The following is a 17,142-nucleotide window of genomic DNA, read 5'->3' on the forward strand; positions in this document are numbered from 1 at the left end:
TCTATGATTCTTGAAGGTTCTCTTTGCAAGATGCTTCCTTTGCCAGTCGGCCTGCTAACTCGTTCCCCGGGATTCCGACGTGAGCTTTCACTCAGATGAAGTGTATGGTCATCCCTCTTTTTGAATGTTTCTTATCCGTTGTCTGATATCTTCAATTAGACTATGGTGGTTGTTGGTATTTACCAGTGAATCAAGGGTTACTTTGCTGTCGATGTGGATTGCGGCAGTTCTTTTCATTCTCTTGCATGCAAGTGATTCTTTCGATGTCTTCTATTGCTTTGAGGATAGCAAGTTGTTCTGCTTGATTATTTGAACACTTCTGGTTTAACCTGTATAGAAGTTGATGAGTGATATAGTTTTGTTCTATTATGGCTACTCCGTTGTCACTTTTGTTGCCGTCTGTAGATTTCGAATGTGTCCAGTCTTTGTAATTTCTTACATCATCCAGTTCTAGACATTTTTCATGTCCTCTAGACTAGATGACATTTTGGAAGACGGTCAGCTGCTATATGCGCCATAGCATTGCTGGTATGTGATGTCACAAACTTGTACAGTAGAACCAATTGGAATCAGTCTGTAACAAGTGCTTACCGATTTCGTTTGTTTACGTGTGAGTGTTTCAATACATTGAATAAGTAAAACTAACATTTACTGTGTGTGTATCAATCAATCAATAAATCAATCTTCTCAATGTATCCAGCTGTTTGCTGACAACATGAAGTCCACTGTATTCTATTCAGTTGTTGTTTTTCACGAGAAATGAGGGGTATTTTGATCGGTGTTCATTATAGATGCATGTGTGTGTATAAGATAAATAAATGGAAGAAGAGACTGTAAAAAGACAAGTACTGCACAGGCAGGCGCGGAAAATAGTGTTTAAGGTGTATAATTATTTCAAAAACGTTGACGAGCAGAATGCTGCCAGCCATCTTGATGCTGGCTGCAACGTTGCCAACATGCAAGAAACGACTGCAGAAGCATGTGATGTGGGATTGGAAACTGTGCGAAGAATATTGTTAGTGAAGGAAAGAGGGTTTGTTTGGTGTCATGCTTACAGTAATCAACGGCTAAGGTCATTATTGTCTTTTGATAATTTAAATTCTCTCCTGTGCTATTTGTATTACACATGTGCGTGAAGTATGATGTGACAGTGTTGTATGCTGCCTTGCTCTCTCTATCTGTCTCTCTCTTGACGCAAACGCTAGCAGACTACCGCCTTCCGAATTGCTGTCGATTCTAGTTATTTGAAAAAAATTCTCCCCCCTCTCAAAATGATGCTGTCAAATCTCATCTCCAGTTATGATCTTCGAAAGAAACCCTTCACCTTTCTCCTGTAACATCATACACACCATATGCAAATCTCAAAACCTTCAGCTGTTCAGAAGTAAGCATTCTTGGAACCTACTGTGCACTAATGCACTAACACATGTCATGTGCAGGTTTTCTGTTACCAATGTGTGGCACCTAATGAACTATTCCAAGACCTTTTAAAGGTTTCTTAGTGTTATTCGTCTTATCTTTTCTCACAATAGCAGCAGCAGTGTTAATGTTTACATCTGTAAGAACAGTGGTTGGAGCCCCAGTACTAATGTCTTTTGATGATTATTGTCTTCCATCTTTTAACATTTTGTACCATCTACGAGCATTACTTAGGGTAGAACAGTTTTCCCACAAGCTTGCTGTAATATTTAACATGCCTGAGCACACGATTTTTAAGACGAAAGTAAAATTTTAGAACAGGGTATTGTTATTCACGTGTCATTTCCATTTTTCAACAGGCGAAACTAAACATTTCTCAACTTGATCGCCTGTGACAGGTTAAAACCGCAAATACATTGAATGTTACCTACCATTATTACATAATAGATGAGGTGTTATATTAATAGTACAGTATAACACAAAATTAAAATTTTAAATAATTCAAAACTGTGTTAGTAGAAAATCATAAAAAACATATTGAACAGTTTTGATTCTGCGTATCAGTTTCAGAATGTTTCTTTTACTTGAGAGTCGTTATCACTTCGTCGTCATCTCCTTTACATTTGTAACCTTTCAGTTTGTATTCTGTTCTTATTGTAGGCATTATATTTTCGTTTATTCTCAAAATGTGTAGAATTCAATTACTGTATTATGTTTTATCTTCAGATATCAGATGGTGAACTTGAGAATGAAAACCTATATACTAATGACAGTACTTAGTTGGTGATTGTAGATCTAATGCACAGACAGATATTTAAATTGTCAATAAATATATAAAATGTATCCATTGATGAATGGATGGTACTGATTGCATAAATTTGCTTTGAAAATTATTGACTTAATGAATGGTATCAGTATTTTATTAGAACACTGCTTTTGTTTAAAATCGACAGAGATATAACATTCTCAATCAATAAATTACTTTCTTCAGACTCGGTATTCAATCATACTGTTATTGCTGATATGTATTTTTTTTTGTCTAATTTTGCATACTTGTCTCATCATCTTGAACCAAGCATTTCCCTCTAGGAATAATATCATCGGCTTAGAATGTAAACCTGCTAACTACCAAAAAGGAAATTTTACAAGGGAAGCAAAAAACTGAGCTTAAATTAACTCTGAAACTTTAGCACCAAATCCAAAGTACAGGTACAAATACCACCTGTACTTTGGATTTGGTCCTGAAGTTTCAGAGTTAATTTGAACTCAGTTTTTTGCTTCCCTTGTAAAATTTCCTTTTTGGTAGTTAGCAGGTTTACACTCTAAGCCGACAATATGCTAATGCTGCACATTACTTTTCACGTTAGATTTTGTCTGCAGTGCATCACATTGGTAAACTGACATCTAGCAATTTGGATAATAATGTGTCTTTGCTGATAATATTTTTTGTTATGTTTTGAATGTATCAGTCCATAAGAAAACAGTTGCCTTATCACATAATTGGACATAAAATATAACTGAATGTTCATGTTTTCCATCAGATTCATCAACGCATTAAATAAATTATCTGATTACGAGTATTTTATACAAATTTGAGCATATGCTGGAAAACTTAAAAATGCTACATTAAGATGTGTTGAATTTATTATCGTAACCATATTTTATATGGAATTGAAATTTTTTTTTCAGAAAAGATGTGCGCAATGCAGTAGAGGCTGCTCTGAAGGCACAACCTGTATGGTGGAAGCTTGGAGCACATTTACGTTCACAGATATTGTACAATACAGCAGAGAAACTGCAGTCGAGACGTGAAGATTTCATTAGGTGCTTATCAAAACATTTTTTATTACATTATATGTTACTGTTTTAGGGATGAAGTCCATGAATGAAAGTCTGTAAATCATCAGTAAGAGCCAGAATCAAAATAAATGGCAAATTATAAGAATATTATAATATTCAATGACTCCATATACTTCTAAATTAACAATACTGCATCTTCTGCAGAGCAGTGGCGTGCGGATCCTATTGCATTAGGGTAGGCTCTTCATGTTTTCATGCTACATAGGTATCCAACTTACAATATCTCGAACATATTGATAATTTGTTATAAATTTAGTGAGTTCTGACAACAAACCAGAGCAGCAGCCAGAAGGAGGGTAAGAAAACAGAAACCTCCGGAAACTAATGATAAAATAAATTAGTAATTAAATAAATCATACCTTATTTACTTGAAGGTGAACTCCATTCTGCGTTCCTTTTTAGAAAACTCCTCAATGACATCGCTGTGGAATGTAGGGGATTTTCGGATTTCTTTCAGCTTTTTCTTCTCAATGGACATCAAGGCTAGACTGCTCAATCTTTCTTGCCCTTGAGTTGATCTTTGAAATGATTTAATCCGCTTAAGAGCAGAAAATGACCTCTCAGCAGATGCAGATGTGCTTGGTATGGTCAAAACCTGTCAATTTGTACAATTCGACAAATTGCTGTGTGGAGTTGTTTTGATTTTAAATGTGTCACCAGTTCATGAGGGTATTTTCCACGAAACTCCTCCATTGAATATAGGACTGTCAATTCATTTTTTAGACGGACTATATCAAACATTGCACTGTGCTTTACATTCAGCGCATTCAGGGTGGAATTAGGAAAATTTAATTTATAAGACTGAAATTTGGTTGGATCAAGCAATGAAATAAATTCCAACTGAGGGAGATTTCCAAACCTATCTGTAATATGGTTTGTCACATTGTCTATTATTTCAAAAAATATTCTCCCGTATTTTATGACATCATTTTCCAGGCATTTTCTTTTTCGCGGCACTTCTTCACATTCGACTTCATTACAAACATCACTCTATAATGCATCAAATCTGTCTCTCTCATGTAGAACAATACGTTTTGTTTCATTAACCTTTTCTACACAATACAGAATATCCAAATGCTTCGTCTGAAGAATGTTGTACAGAATGTCAGTGTATGCATAGATCTTTGATAACACATTTAGAAGAAATTTGGTCTCAAACTCTGAAAGGAAAGACAAATATCCACGCGCAAGAGCAACAGTTTCACTTTCCCAGTCTGATGAGTTGTTGAGTATATTTTTAAAAAAGTCCACCAGCAATTCACGGTTCTCCTTTACAACATTGACTATTCTGGAAGAGAAATTCCATCTTGTGGGCGCATTTCTTGGAATTATTCTGTTGGAATATTCAGTAAGAGCATGCGCGCGTTTTGTAGACTTGGAGAAGAAGCTACTTAATCCATTCAATGTCTGAAAAAAGATCCGGCACTCCTTAATACTCATAGCTGACAGATAAGACTAGATTTAGGACATGACTGAAACAATGAACAAATAGAGCTCTAGGATAAATGTCTTGAACTTTGGTTTTAAGTCCATTTATTTCTCCAGCCATCACTGCCGCACCGTCATATGTTTGACAAACTAATTTGTCTCTGATATCATAAGATCCCACTATGTCCATTACATGATTAAATAAACCATTAATTAGCGGATCTATCTGCACTCACATCAACGAGGGAAATAAACGTTTCTTGAACCTGTGCTGTCTGGTCATGGACATAACTGAGAGTGGTGGATAATTGTGATTTGTTGCTTACATCGGATGTTTCATCTAAAATAACTGCAACATGCTGGGCCATGGAAATATCATTCTTAATAGATTCCATCAACACGCCACTGATAGCAGTTATCAGGTCATTTTGAATTCTGTTCGATGTGCCCTTAAATGTTGTAGACGACTCTAGATGTTCTCGAAGAGTAGTGTCATAGCTGCTCAACAAATGTAAAAATTTTACATAGTTGCCTTTGTTAAGTGAATCTTCACTTTCGCCATGCCCTCTGAACGGCAGTTCTTGCATGGCTAAGAAGCACGTTGCGTCGATTAGGCATTTCAATATTTCTCTGTTCTTCTTCACCATTTCATTGTGACGCACCACATCCGATTTCAATTGTTGTTCAAGTTGGGTGTCAATACGAACACTTCCAAAACAAGAAAGCTGAACAACCGAACGCAAATGACACTGCGATCGTTCGTGTTTGACAATGGCATTGCTGAGATTATTTAAATTATTATAACCCTCTTTGTTCCACACACTTTGTTCGTTACGAAATATTAAGCATGGCCTGCAAAATAATTTATTAAGATGACAGCATCCGGTTAGCCAATTAGTTTTCACATATTGGTTCACATTGAAATAACGTAAATATTCTCTACTCTTTTCTTTATGTAAAAACTTTAAGTTCGGAAGCGCCTGCACTGGTCTTCCCCCACAGTTACAATTTCAACTTTTTCGCTAAATGATCTACAACTGAAAGGCTTTTTAAAAATCTGTTCAATTATACAGTGATCTTCTGCCATATTACAACAATATCGCACTAGTTATACCTCACTTTGTTTAAATAAACTCTGTAACACACTCACTTTACCACCAGAAGTTCAAATAAACACTATAATACAGTAATTTCATCACCAAAAGCGCTTTCAATAGCACCTACCACCTAGCGTATTACGGCAATGGGCAAGACACGTGAATCAGGGCGCATGCGCCAGCTGTTCTAATGTACTGACTATGAAGGGAAACACTATGCTCACTGCAGGGCCAGGTAGGCACCGCAAGCCGAGCAGCCCAACTCTCCAGTGATGAAAGATGACGCGAGAGCGAGCACACAGCGGACAATAATTCAAATGCGACATACAGTACCAGCCAAAAGGAAATGAAAATAGGATGCCAAGCCAAAGTTTGCTGAAATTAGTTAAGGACTCTGCAGATTTTCTTAAATTAACAGTATTACTTTTAAATACAAATTTAATAAATTTCTTCCTGTCTGTCTGGGTAGGTGCAGCAGACCTAGCCTACCCAGAATGCACGCCACTGCTGCAGAGATAAGTTGAAGATATAGTTGGAAACATATTGATTACAAAATAGTTGCAAATGGTACAACAGTGTCTACAGAAACAGTAAGGGTGCAAGGTGAAGGGTAACTATTAAGGCCCATTCACAATGAAAATTAAACATAACCGTAACATAAACACAGAAGTTTGCGCCCAGGCTACCAAATGGGATCATTCACAATGATTCACATAAGCATTGATATAAACATTACCATAAGACGTTAACATGAAAGTTTGCAAACTCCAAACTTTCATGCTTATGCTTACATGATTTGCAAACAGAACACAATCATGGAGTGCTGAAGTATACGACAGAATATGAGGAAATGGCGTCGTTGTTATGTTTCCATGGTTACCAAGTATGTTTGCGGTTATGTTTATGTTCCCATCGTGAATGATGGTATAAAGGCCCATTCACAATGAAAATTAAACATAACCGTAACATAAACACAGAAGTTTGCGGCCAGGTTATCAAATGGGATCATTCACAATGATTCACATAAGCACTGACATAAACATTACCGTAAGACGTTAATATGAAAGTTTGCAAACTCCAAACTTTCATGCTTATGCTTACGTGATTTGCAAACAGTACACAATCGTGGAGCGCTGAAGTATACGACAGAATATGAGGAAATGGCGTCGTTGTTATGTTTCCATTGTTACCTAGTATATTTGCGGTTATGTTTATGTTCCCATCGTGAATGCTCTTGATTTTACCGTAACGTTTACATTCTTAAGTTAACGCTTACGTTATGTTTAATTTTCATTGTGAATGAGCCTAGAGTTGAACAACAATCGAGAAAGTAAGATTAACAATGCCCAAAAAGCTGAAAACCTGCACCACAGTAATGCCTACGTCATTGACTGCTTGTGTGTGAATCAAGCGAAATTTCGAGACATTGGGAGTGGTCAACTCTCGAACATCAAGGAGCCTTGAATCGCCACAGTTGTTTATACCAGACTGAATTTTTATCTATTTTGGCAACTGTTATATATCAAGTAGTCCATTTGAAACATCAGTGTATAATTCGTTCTCCAATCTTTATTTAATTACTAGGCCCTTATTAAAACACTAGGATTTTTTTTTCGTATGTTTGAGATCAAGTGTACAATCTCAAGTAAAAAAATATTAACACTTTATTTAACGTTATGTTTTATGTTTCTTAGAAATGCAAATTTATTAAAGGTATATGTACACCCACGAAACGCAAAAAATGATGAAAAATTAGAATTTTCTAAATATAACTATTTTAATCGAGAATTTTCTCCCCTTTAATTTGATATAAGAATTTTCGATTTATGCCTTAAGGTTTTTCAGATAAGTCCCATTTTCCAAACTGCGTCATCAGCCATGGTCACTTCTACGAAGATCACTCCAAAAGTAATGCACAACATTTTTTAAAACTTATTTTTGATTCTAAACCTTTGCAATTTATGGAGGTCATAGATACAACCCTTGTATGACCAGTATGAGAATGGTGGAGATGAATTTCTTGCAAGAATTGTGACAGGAGATGAAACATGGCTCCACGATTTTGATCGGAGATAAAGAGGCAGGCAATAGAGTGACATCATGAAAATTAACTGAAGAAAAGAAATTCAAAACTGCGCCTTTGACAGGAAATGTTATGGCTACTATGTTTTTCGATTCAGAAGGACTCTTGCTTGTGGACATTATGCCACACGGAACTACCATTAATTCTGATGCATATGTAACAACTCTCAAGAAAGTCAAGCTCAACTGATTCGTGTTCAACCACATCGGGAGAAGCAGAATATTCTGCTATTGCAGGACAAGGCATTGCAACGTGTCAGTCAGAAGACCACAGGGCAGATCAGAAAACTTGGATGGACAACACTGAAACATCCTCCGTACAGTCCTGATCTGGCACCATGCTATTACCATCTCTTTGGTAAACTGAAGGAACAAGATTTGAAAATGATGACTCCCTCGTGCACGCTACTAAAGAGTGGCTCAGACATATTGGTCCAGACTTTTATCGTGCAGGTATACAGGCCCTCATTCCAAGGTGACGTAAGGCTGTTGAAAGGTGCGGGGATTATGTGGAAAAGTGACATATTGTTCCTGAAGGATATATCTACATTATATGAAAATAGCAAAGCTGTAGAACAAAAATGTAATTTTTAAATAAATATTGTGGATTACTTTTGAAGTGATCCTCGTAGCAATCAATCCTCTCGTCCAGCATTGCCTGTAAAATAAACTTCTTTCTAGTGCCAAAATAGATGCATAGATATCAGGACATGATCATTAGATTGAAAACACTTTTTTACATAACGAAGTAATTTATAATCTTTTACTGTTGGTCATAAAACTGTAAATTTATGTGTCAGTGATGTTGTACGTGATTTTAATAAAAGTCCAAAAGTAGAAATTAAAATTTTGAGGAGGATGGGCATAAACCCTGGGACAAACACCATTGCAGGATTTGTTGCATCAATGGAAAATAGGGACAAAAATGCCAAAAAAAAAAAAAACATTCAACAACTGAAGTTAAAACAAGGAGGTATTTGAGAGGCAGAAAGAAGCTGAAACTGGACCGACATGAAGCTACTTAAGGGGTGACATATGATGATGGAGTCTTCTAGGCTCTGAAAGTTTGTGGCTCATTTCCTGTAAATAGAAATTTTAGAATATTTAATTCTTTTAAACATGATATCTCATCCAAATAAGGTGATACCAAGAAGATATTGGTGTCATTTTGAAGCTTGAAATGTCCCCCCAGTGCCTGACAATGAGTAAAATAACATTAATATAGTTAATAATTATCTATGGATTTTAAATGATTTATGCAACATAAAATATTAGTATAAGTTACATATATGGTAATATTTAATTAATGTAAATACAAATAAAAAATAGCTATATGTCAGGCACTAAATAATAGTTTTAGCTATAAAACAGTGAAAAAACTGTGGCTCTATCTTAAAAACTGCATGAGCTATCGTGTTTCAAGTTTTATGTCAAAATTATAAACAAAATAATTTTTATAAACAATCTAGACATAATTTCAAGGGATCTGTTCACTTCATTCTCTTTCTGGTACCATTATCAATTGTATAAAAATTTTGCAGAGCAAAATTATGCAAAACAAATTTTTTTGTATGTAAAGGTGTACATGTACCTTAAGAATTTTTTTTATATTTATATCACCATAGGTAAATATCTGATGTTATGGTGTATGATGTTAATGGATTTGCAAATCCACAAATGCTGACTGCTAGTCTAAAAGGACAAACCAGAGGAACACTCAGAAATATTTTGAAGCAACATAACATCAATAAAATATACAGACCAGCCTCATGGGCTAATGGTCAAAGCTTCGGACTACAGTTCATGAGGCCCTGGGTTCGATTCCCGGTAAGAACACAGGAATTTTCCTTAATGGGGAATGTTTCTGTGTTCGTCCATGGTCTGGAAATTAGGTTAGGCTTAGGTTTAAGATCTCTCCTGGCACTTCATAATTATCCTGTCATACTACTATCGGGGCAGCATAACTCTGCCTCCCAGGCGCCCCAACCTCAGAAGTAGGTTACAAATAAGCCATTGCCAGGAACGTCAAATGACAACCTGGTGGCATTGATTGGGGGGAGGGATATCTAGACACATACGAACTACAAGCTACTCGAGCAAGAATTGAACAACTTATCACAGAAGCTTACCTACATCGTTTTGAATTACAGTCACTACTATGTAAAAATGACTAACAGAAAATGAAAGAATAGAACATATCCTCATCAGATGCAAAAATATGAACCATAGATAATCTGAAATCTTGGGAAACACCACAATTCATCATTCACAGTGGACATGTAGTTGGACACACATATCAAAAAGTAAGATGTGAAGTAGCCATATAAATCGTACTATTGCTGCTATTGCCACCACTGCTGCCATGACCACCATCACCATCACCATGATCACGATCATGACCTCCCTACCAACTTTTCTGACTGAATTAAGATAAGTACCAAATAGAGTATATAATTTTTTAATAAGAAGAGTGTTAACAAAAAAAAAATATATTTTATTGTAAAATAATGGTAAATCCGTGTTTAATTTGGAATACAAGATATGATTTGAAGTGTTACAGTTCTAATGTCATATAATCTTCAGTTGTAATAAGAAACGTTTTTCTGTGTTGCAGTCATTTAACTGTTCTGTATGGCAAAGCAGACAGAGAATTTGCCACAAAGGAGCTTGATGCTTGTCAGCGTGTGCTATTCCACTGGGCAGCAAGTTGTGACAAGAAGCATGTGTCAACAGGGGAAATTAGTCCCAACAACAATTTTGCCACCATAATAAATCGCGAGCCAATGGGGGTCATTGGAGCTGTGCAGACACCCATTCAGTCCCCACCTGGTCCATTGGCACTTCTCAACTTCGTCTCTATGTTTGCACCAGCAGTGTGTTATGGAAATTCCATTGTTGTCATTGCTGATAGTGTCCACCCAACGCCTGCTGTGGAATTTTGTGAGGTAAACACCAGTTTCCTGAAATGGCTAATCATATATTAGTATATGGGCTTCATATCCTGAAGTTCGTGATTTGATCTCTTAGATTAGATAACATTCCAGTTTTTTTACTTCATTTTCTGGAATAAAATGCCAAAAAAAAAAAAACAAATACGAATGGTTTTTTGTTAATTAATGAGAATTATTTAATTTTATTTAAATATATATATGCATTTAAGCAAGATCTTTGATCATTTCTGCTAACATGTTGAAACTTTTCTACGTCAGAAAGCACTTAGGCCCATTAGTTTGGTTCTTTGTGCTCCCAGTCTAAGAAATTAAATGTGCAGCTGAGGGCAAGTATAAACTTGCACAGATTGGTTTGTTTAATCTCCATGAAGAGTCATTGATTAGTTTCAGTGTATTTGCACTGGGCTCCGTCCAAATCAGGACATCTCGGCATGATATGTGACAAGTTTCTTATTCATTTTCACATTATCTATACATAGCATCATAGCTCAGATAGTAGCTTGTATACCTACTGATTCAAATCTGTGCTTAGACAGGGATTCAATTCCTGCTTGGGCTGAATACCTGGCTGAGTTTTTCCGATGGTTTTCCCAACTGTAAGACGAATGTCAGGTAATCACATGGTGAATCCTGGGCCTCAATTCGATGTCACCAATTTCATTGATGCTACATAGCCTAGTAGTTGATATAGCGTCATTAAATAACGTACTTAAAAAATAAGTACTTATGACAAGTCTTGAAAATACAATAATGTACCAGTATCTCTGTCAAAACATGTCTAGAATAATAGATTACAAACCAAAAGTAATATTTTTGAAATTAATACTGCATGAGGCTGAAACAGGCCTGTAGTGTGGCAACAGATAAAACATAGTGCTTTCACTCTTGCATTTCACATGATGTCATTCTTTAACGACTACTAACTTTTGCCGAGAGGCATAATAGAGAGATACATCATTTTACCCTAAATACTCTAACATAGTAGGAATAGAATGCAATGTAACACTATCCAGAGCAAACCGTACTTCTCTGGACTAGATCCGTACTCTTCCACAGACTCAATCCAAATGATTTATCCCCCATTCCAACTGACGTGTAGGAGCACGTAGTTTCTGTGCACTTTGAAACGTTTGTTACTCAGCTATACTAAGCCTAATTCATTATTGATATTTATGATGGCAGATGCTGTTGAAGGCTGATGAAAGACTGTGGTTCACTAGGAAAGTTGAAGTTCCCTTTACGGAAAAGATATGCATTTCGTTTTCTGTGACACCATTATGTCCAGGAATCTACACAATGAGGATTTTTTTTTTTATTGAAAATTGACTTAAATGGTTCATACACTTAACAACCAGCATTTGCCTGTACAGTATTCTGTTCTGATATTTTTTAATGTTGAAAAGGAAGAACTCTCATGGATTCAACTCAGGACTATTATATGGGCGTGGTATCACTGAAATGTTTGATGTGAATACATCTTTGTCTGATGTATAATTAATTAGAAGCTCTTCAAATTTCTAGCGCAACACTAAGTTAAGGAAGTTTCCACCTGCACATGTTAAAGAGTGCACATTCTGCCATCTGTCGAATGTTGTGTAATGTACTTGCAAAGGAATAAGTAACAAAAGTTATCTAATAAGGAGGGTTTAAGCCACAGTCGCATTTGTCGCATTTTGCTACTCGACTTCTAAAAATGCATCAAACTTTCAATGTAAATGTGCAAAAATGCGACAACCACATTGGACTTCAGAAACGAAGATGGTAATAGAGAAAATAAAATCAGAGATGTGTTTGAATTAATCTGAATTTAATTGAAATGCTAATGGCATGGGCAATGTTCAAAAAGGTATTGAGCAAAAGATGTTCAGGAATTGATTTCAAAGAGTTGGTGCGATTCATGTAAGTTGAGTGAACAATTTCTTCTAATTGATTTATATAATTCCATCACATACTGTAAATTGTGAGCGAGAATTTAGTTCCATGGATCTTGTAAAAACTGGAATTAGAAACCACCTTTCAGTAAAAAGAGTTAGCACTCTGCTAACAATAAATCTTGAAGGGCCTACTCGTAAAAAACTTCAATGTTTAGAGTGCTCGTAAAATAACATACTTTAATGTGATGTAAATTCAGCATTAATTGATTCTAAACATACCTACGTAATGATTTACTTGCATAAGTATATCTAGAGTGTGGTAAGATAGATCGAAAGTAATAAAACTGAAAGAAAAAATTACATAAATTTTTGTTTATTAATTTTATCATTCTGTAGAATTATTTATAATATTGCACAAGCTTCTCGCAATTTGCACAAATATAATTTTACGTTTGTGCATTTTTGCGACAATTATTTATTTTCTAGCTTAAACCCTGCTAATAAGCAACTAGTGTTACCTGCATATTGCCGGATACTGTCAAGAAAGTTATGTCACTGGACAAGTCCATGTAATAGCGTAAAAATCAAATACAATAATAAATATTAAATAACAGAAACCCATATGCCTAGTGATAGGCAACGAAAATTATCTAATAAGCAACTAGCTTTATTTCCATGTAACCAGATACTGTCGAGAATGTTATGACGTCACTGGATGAGTCCATGTAATAGAGTAAAATCAAGTACAATAAAAATATTAAACAATAAAAACCCATATCCCTAATGATAAAAAGTAACAGTAAATACAAAACAGTAAAACAAAGACTTATTCACGTAATCATAAGGATTCTGTGAATCCCCTGTCACATTCTCTTGATCAGAAGCCCTGCCCACGAAAATCGAATCATGAAACCTCTGCATATTAGGCCATCATACTGAGTTTCATCATCCTTTACATTGATACAAAAGTTTTTGCCTTCTAATTTTTTTCTCAGAAACTTTAATTGCTAGTAGTATGACATTTAAATGAAGTATTCATATCTTTCATAAACATCCTGTTACTTTCCTACAAAGTCTCCATCATTTTCTACGCATCTGCTCCATTTTCTATTTCAGTAAAAATCCGTATTGTGATTCCAGAAATCAGCATAAACATTTTGCTTCGGCTCATAATGGTGGGCCCAGAGTTGGTCTCCTGTAATGATGCATGACAGAAAAATATCCTCCTTATTTGGATAATGCTCCAGGAGCTCCAACCAAATGTCTTTTTGGGCTCGTGTTAGTCTATCAATATTTTCGGTACTCATGGGTGCAAACCTTTCTGTAACCAAGCTTCTTAATAATGACTATCAAAGTTGGTTCTCGAATGCTTATTGCATCACATAATTCATGTGTCGTTTTCTTTGATGAGTGCGTTGATTGGACCTTTGTTGTATTCTGTCACTGTCATTGCTGGCTGGCCACGAGACTTGTCAACAATGTTCGTTTTTCTGCCCTTGAAGTGTCTCATTCAGTTTTTAACTGTACTGGTGTCTGCAGTACTGTCATGATACATTGTCTTTGATATGTATGGATATCAATTGGATTAATTTGCTCCACAGTAAGAAATAAATTTACAGCCCTTTGTTTTATTTGGATATTGAGAACATCCAGCATTTTGAACAGTTACTGTTTCGTTTTCATGTGATGTATCACAGTGTTGCTCTGTATAGTGAAACTAGAGACATCTTGCGATCAATAAATGAAATTCGCAACATTATGAATGTGTGTATTGTAATCCTGAGAAATTTTCAATTCTGGTACAGGTATTGGATTGTTCAGATTTCCCAGCAGGCGTGGTGAATGTTCTAACTGGAGACACAAAGTATCTGGCAGCACAACTGGCCAGCCATCAGGAGGTGGCAGCTTTGTGGGCTCCTGGCATTGAAGCAACAACAGCAAAGTATATTGAGTGGGCTTCCAGTGCTAACATGAAGGATACTTGGGTTGACAGACTGCCCTGCTTTGACAATTTGGAACAGGTGACAGACTGCAGTGAGTTGTTCGAGCTGCACTCCATCAGATACAAATCTATTTGGATCCCATGTGAGGAAATATATGCAAACTAAAGCATATGAAATGGTTCTATAATGTAAGGTGGTATATTTTTGTAGCATTGTTTTTTTAACTGTTCCAAATAAACGAATTATAAATTGTTATGTGAAAATTTATTATCTCACTATTTCAACATTTTTTTTAAGTTGCTATTATTATTATTATTATTATTATTATTATTATTATTATTATTATTATTATTATTATTGTTGTTGTTATTATTTCCAGTAAATCTTACAAAATATACTAATTTAATATTTATGTGCAATGGTGGCTACTGAAGACAGATGTGAAATAGTTGTGGCATATTTAGGGAAACAAAACAATCATTACAAGATACGAGAGTTGGATAAAAAATAATGGCAACATTGCTATAATTTTGAAATGGATTTCTTGTCAGAGGAAACATCACTTACATTTCTTCAATGTTATTGCTCCCCCCCCCCACGTTTACCACCACCTGCCACAATTGTGGAAGGCATCGTACACCATCAGTGCATCCATCTCTGTTGATGTCTCAAGTGACCGCCCTATGGCATGAATAATGGCATCTCTTGTGTTGTAATGCTTCCCTCTAAGTGGCTCTTTCATTTCGGGAAAAAAGATCATAATCGTATTGACTCATATCAGGTAAGTATGGTGAATGTTCCAGTACTTTCCATTGCAGCAGTGCAGAAGATCTGTCATGGCATTAGCAGTGTGACATTTCGCATTGTCATGAAGGATGTTAGGGGTAGTTTCCGAAAGGTGCCGTCACTTTCTTCTTAAAGCTCGATGAAGGTAGCTAATGTTGCACAAAACTGCAATAGTAGACAGCATCTACTCTCTGCCTTAACCCATTTATGCCCAGATGATTTTTTTTTAATTTTTGTTTCACATATCATATTAAGTGAGTCAGAGGGACGTTGTAAGCATGAGGAACTATGAAAACATTGATTTAGTTACTTCGGTAAAAATTTATGGGGTGGGTCGATAACGACCCACTAGGCACTTCCTCGAGAATTTGTTCATTATAATGTTTTGATGATTTTATGTTTTATTTATGCTTTTGCGTAGTATGCAACTTGTTAAATTTAAAAGTAATGTATAAACAAATCATTACCATATTAAAACGCATACGATTTTTTTTAAATATTTATTGAATAATTTCCCTGAGAGCTATATTCACATTTATATGTATCTTACATTCACACATCTGAAAGGAAACCTTGTACAGGAAGAAATAAATAATTTGAAACACACAATAAATTATGGTACATGACATAAGGTCCACACCTGTGGTTAGCGCGTCTGGCCGCGAAACCATGTTGCCCAGGTTCGAATCCCGGTCGGGGCAAGTTATCTGGTTGAGTTTTTTTCCGGGTTTTTCCCTGAACCCAATATGAGCAAATGCTGGGTAACTATCGGTGCTGGACCCCGGACAATTTTCACCGGCATTATCACCTTCATCTCATTCAGACACTAACTAACCTGAGATGTTGGTACAGCATCATAAAATAACCTACTAAAAATACATGACAAAAGTCCTTAGTTCTACTCATGATATGGTGCATCTCTATCATGCTTTTACATTGTCACAAATCTTGTATCACTGTCTTTGTTGTTGGGCTATAGTGCCCACAGTGATCCTTCCTCCGGTGTTCTTTGATGGTATCGAAGGAACGAACTCGTCTTCCACTCTTCGGAGAAGTGTCAAATTTTAGGCTTGCGTTATTTTGTGGCCGAAGGCGAGTGCATCCAAAGACTTTTCTGTATGATCGACTGACTGAGAAGCCAAGCATTGTACGTGCACACATCTAATAACCACGAAGGTAATGGTATGTGCCATTTTTTCCACGTATATCAGAAGTATGTACTCCACTCATATTGCAATTATATTTACGGAAAACATAAGGCAGACGAACTTTGATTTCCTCTTCTTGTAAAGGGGCTACTTTATGTTGGTTAGACATGATGCTCACCTTTATTTCTTTCTCGCTTTATTCTACGTGTCGGTGGTGGGGAATTCTCAATTTCATTGCTGATAAGATCTGAATATTTTCTAATATCGATGCCCCCTTCCTCATTATAAGGTTGAACAATGTCTGGTAGCTCTGTCACTAACTCTGCTGCGGCTTGTAGTTGAGATCAGTCGGAGTCCTTGCAATCTTCATCTCCAGAATCAGCATCCGTTATCCTCAGGCAGACCAATGAATATATCTGCCCCGTGTTTTGGGATTTCGGAAGAATCAGATCTCTCCAACTATTCTAGAATTTAGATTACTGTCAGACCAGTGACTCTGAAAAGAGGGAATAATTATGATTATGAAAAGTGTAGTGAAGGTTCTCAGTTTTCAG

General features: G+C 36.0%; 1 protein-coding gene across 6 annotated transcripts in view; it reads left to right on the forward strand.

Moving 5' to 3' along the window:
* The window catches only part of LOC138701584 (aldehyde dehydrogenase family 16 member A1-like), a 113,544-nt gene extending 98,637 nt beyond the window's left edge, over positions 1-14,907 (forward strand). For all 6 annotated transcript variants that reach the window (XM_069828627.1, XM_069828625.1, XM_069828623.1 and 3 more), the window contains 3 exons: positions 3,109-3,243; positions 10,501-10,831; positions 14,517-14,907. In XM_069828627.1, coding sequence (XP_069684728.1) covers positions 3,109-3,243; positions 10,501-10,831; positions 14,517-14,819 — 769 coding nt within the window. In that variant the 3' untranslated portion in view covers positions 14,820-14,907. The remainder of the gene's footprint in view (positions 1-3,108; positions 3,244-10,500; positions 10,832-14,516) is intronic.
* Positions 14,908-17,142: the final 2,235 nt, after the last annotated feature.

This window comes from Periplaneta americana, chromosome 6 (genome assembly GCF_040183065.1).
Source record: "Periplaneta americana isolate PAMFEO1 chromosome 6, P.americana_PAMFEO1_priV1, whole genome shotgun sequence".
NCBI classification, from domain to species: domain Eukaryota; kingdom Metazoa; phylum Arthropoda; class Insecta; order Blattodea; family Blattidae; genus Periplaneta; species Periplaneta americana.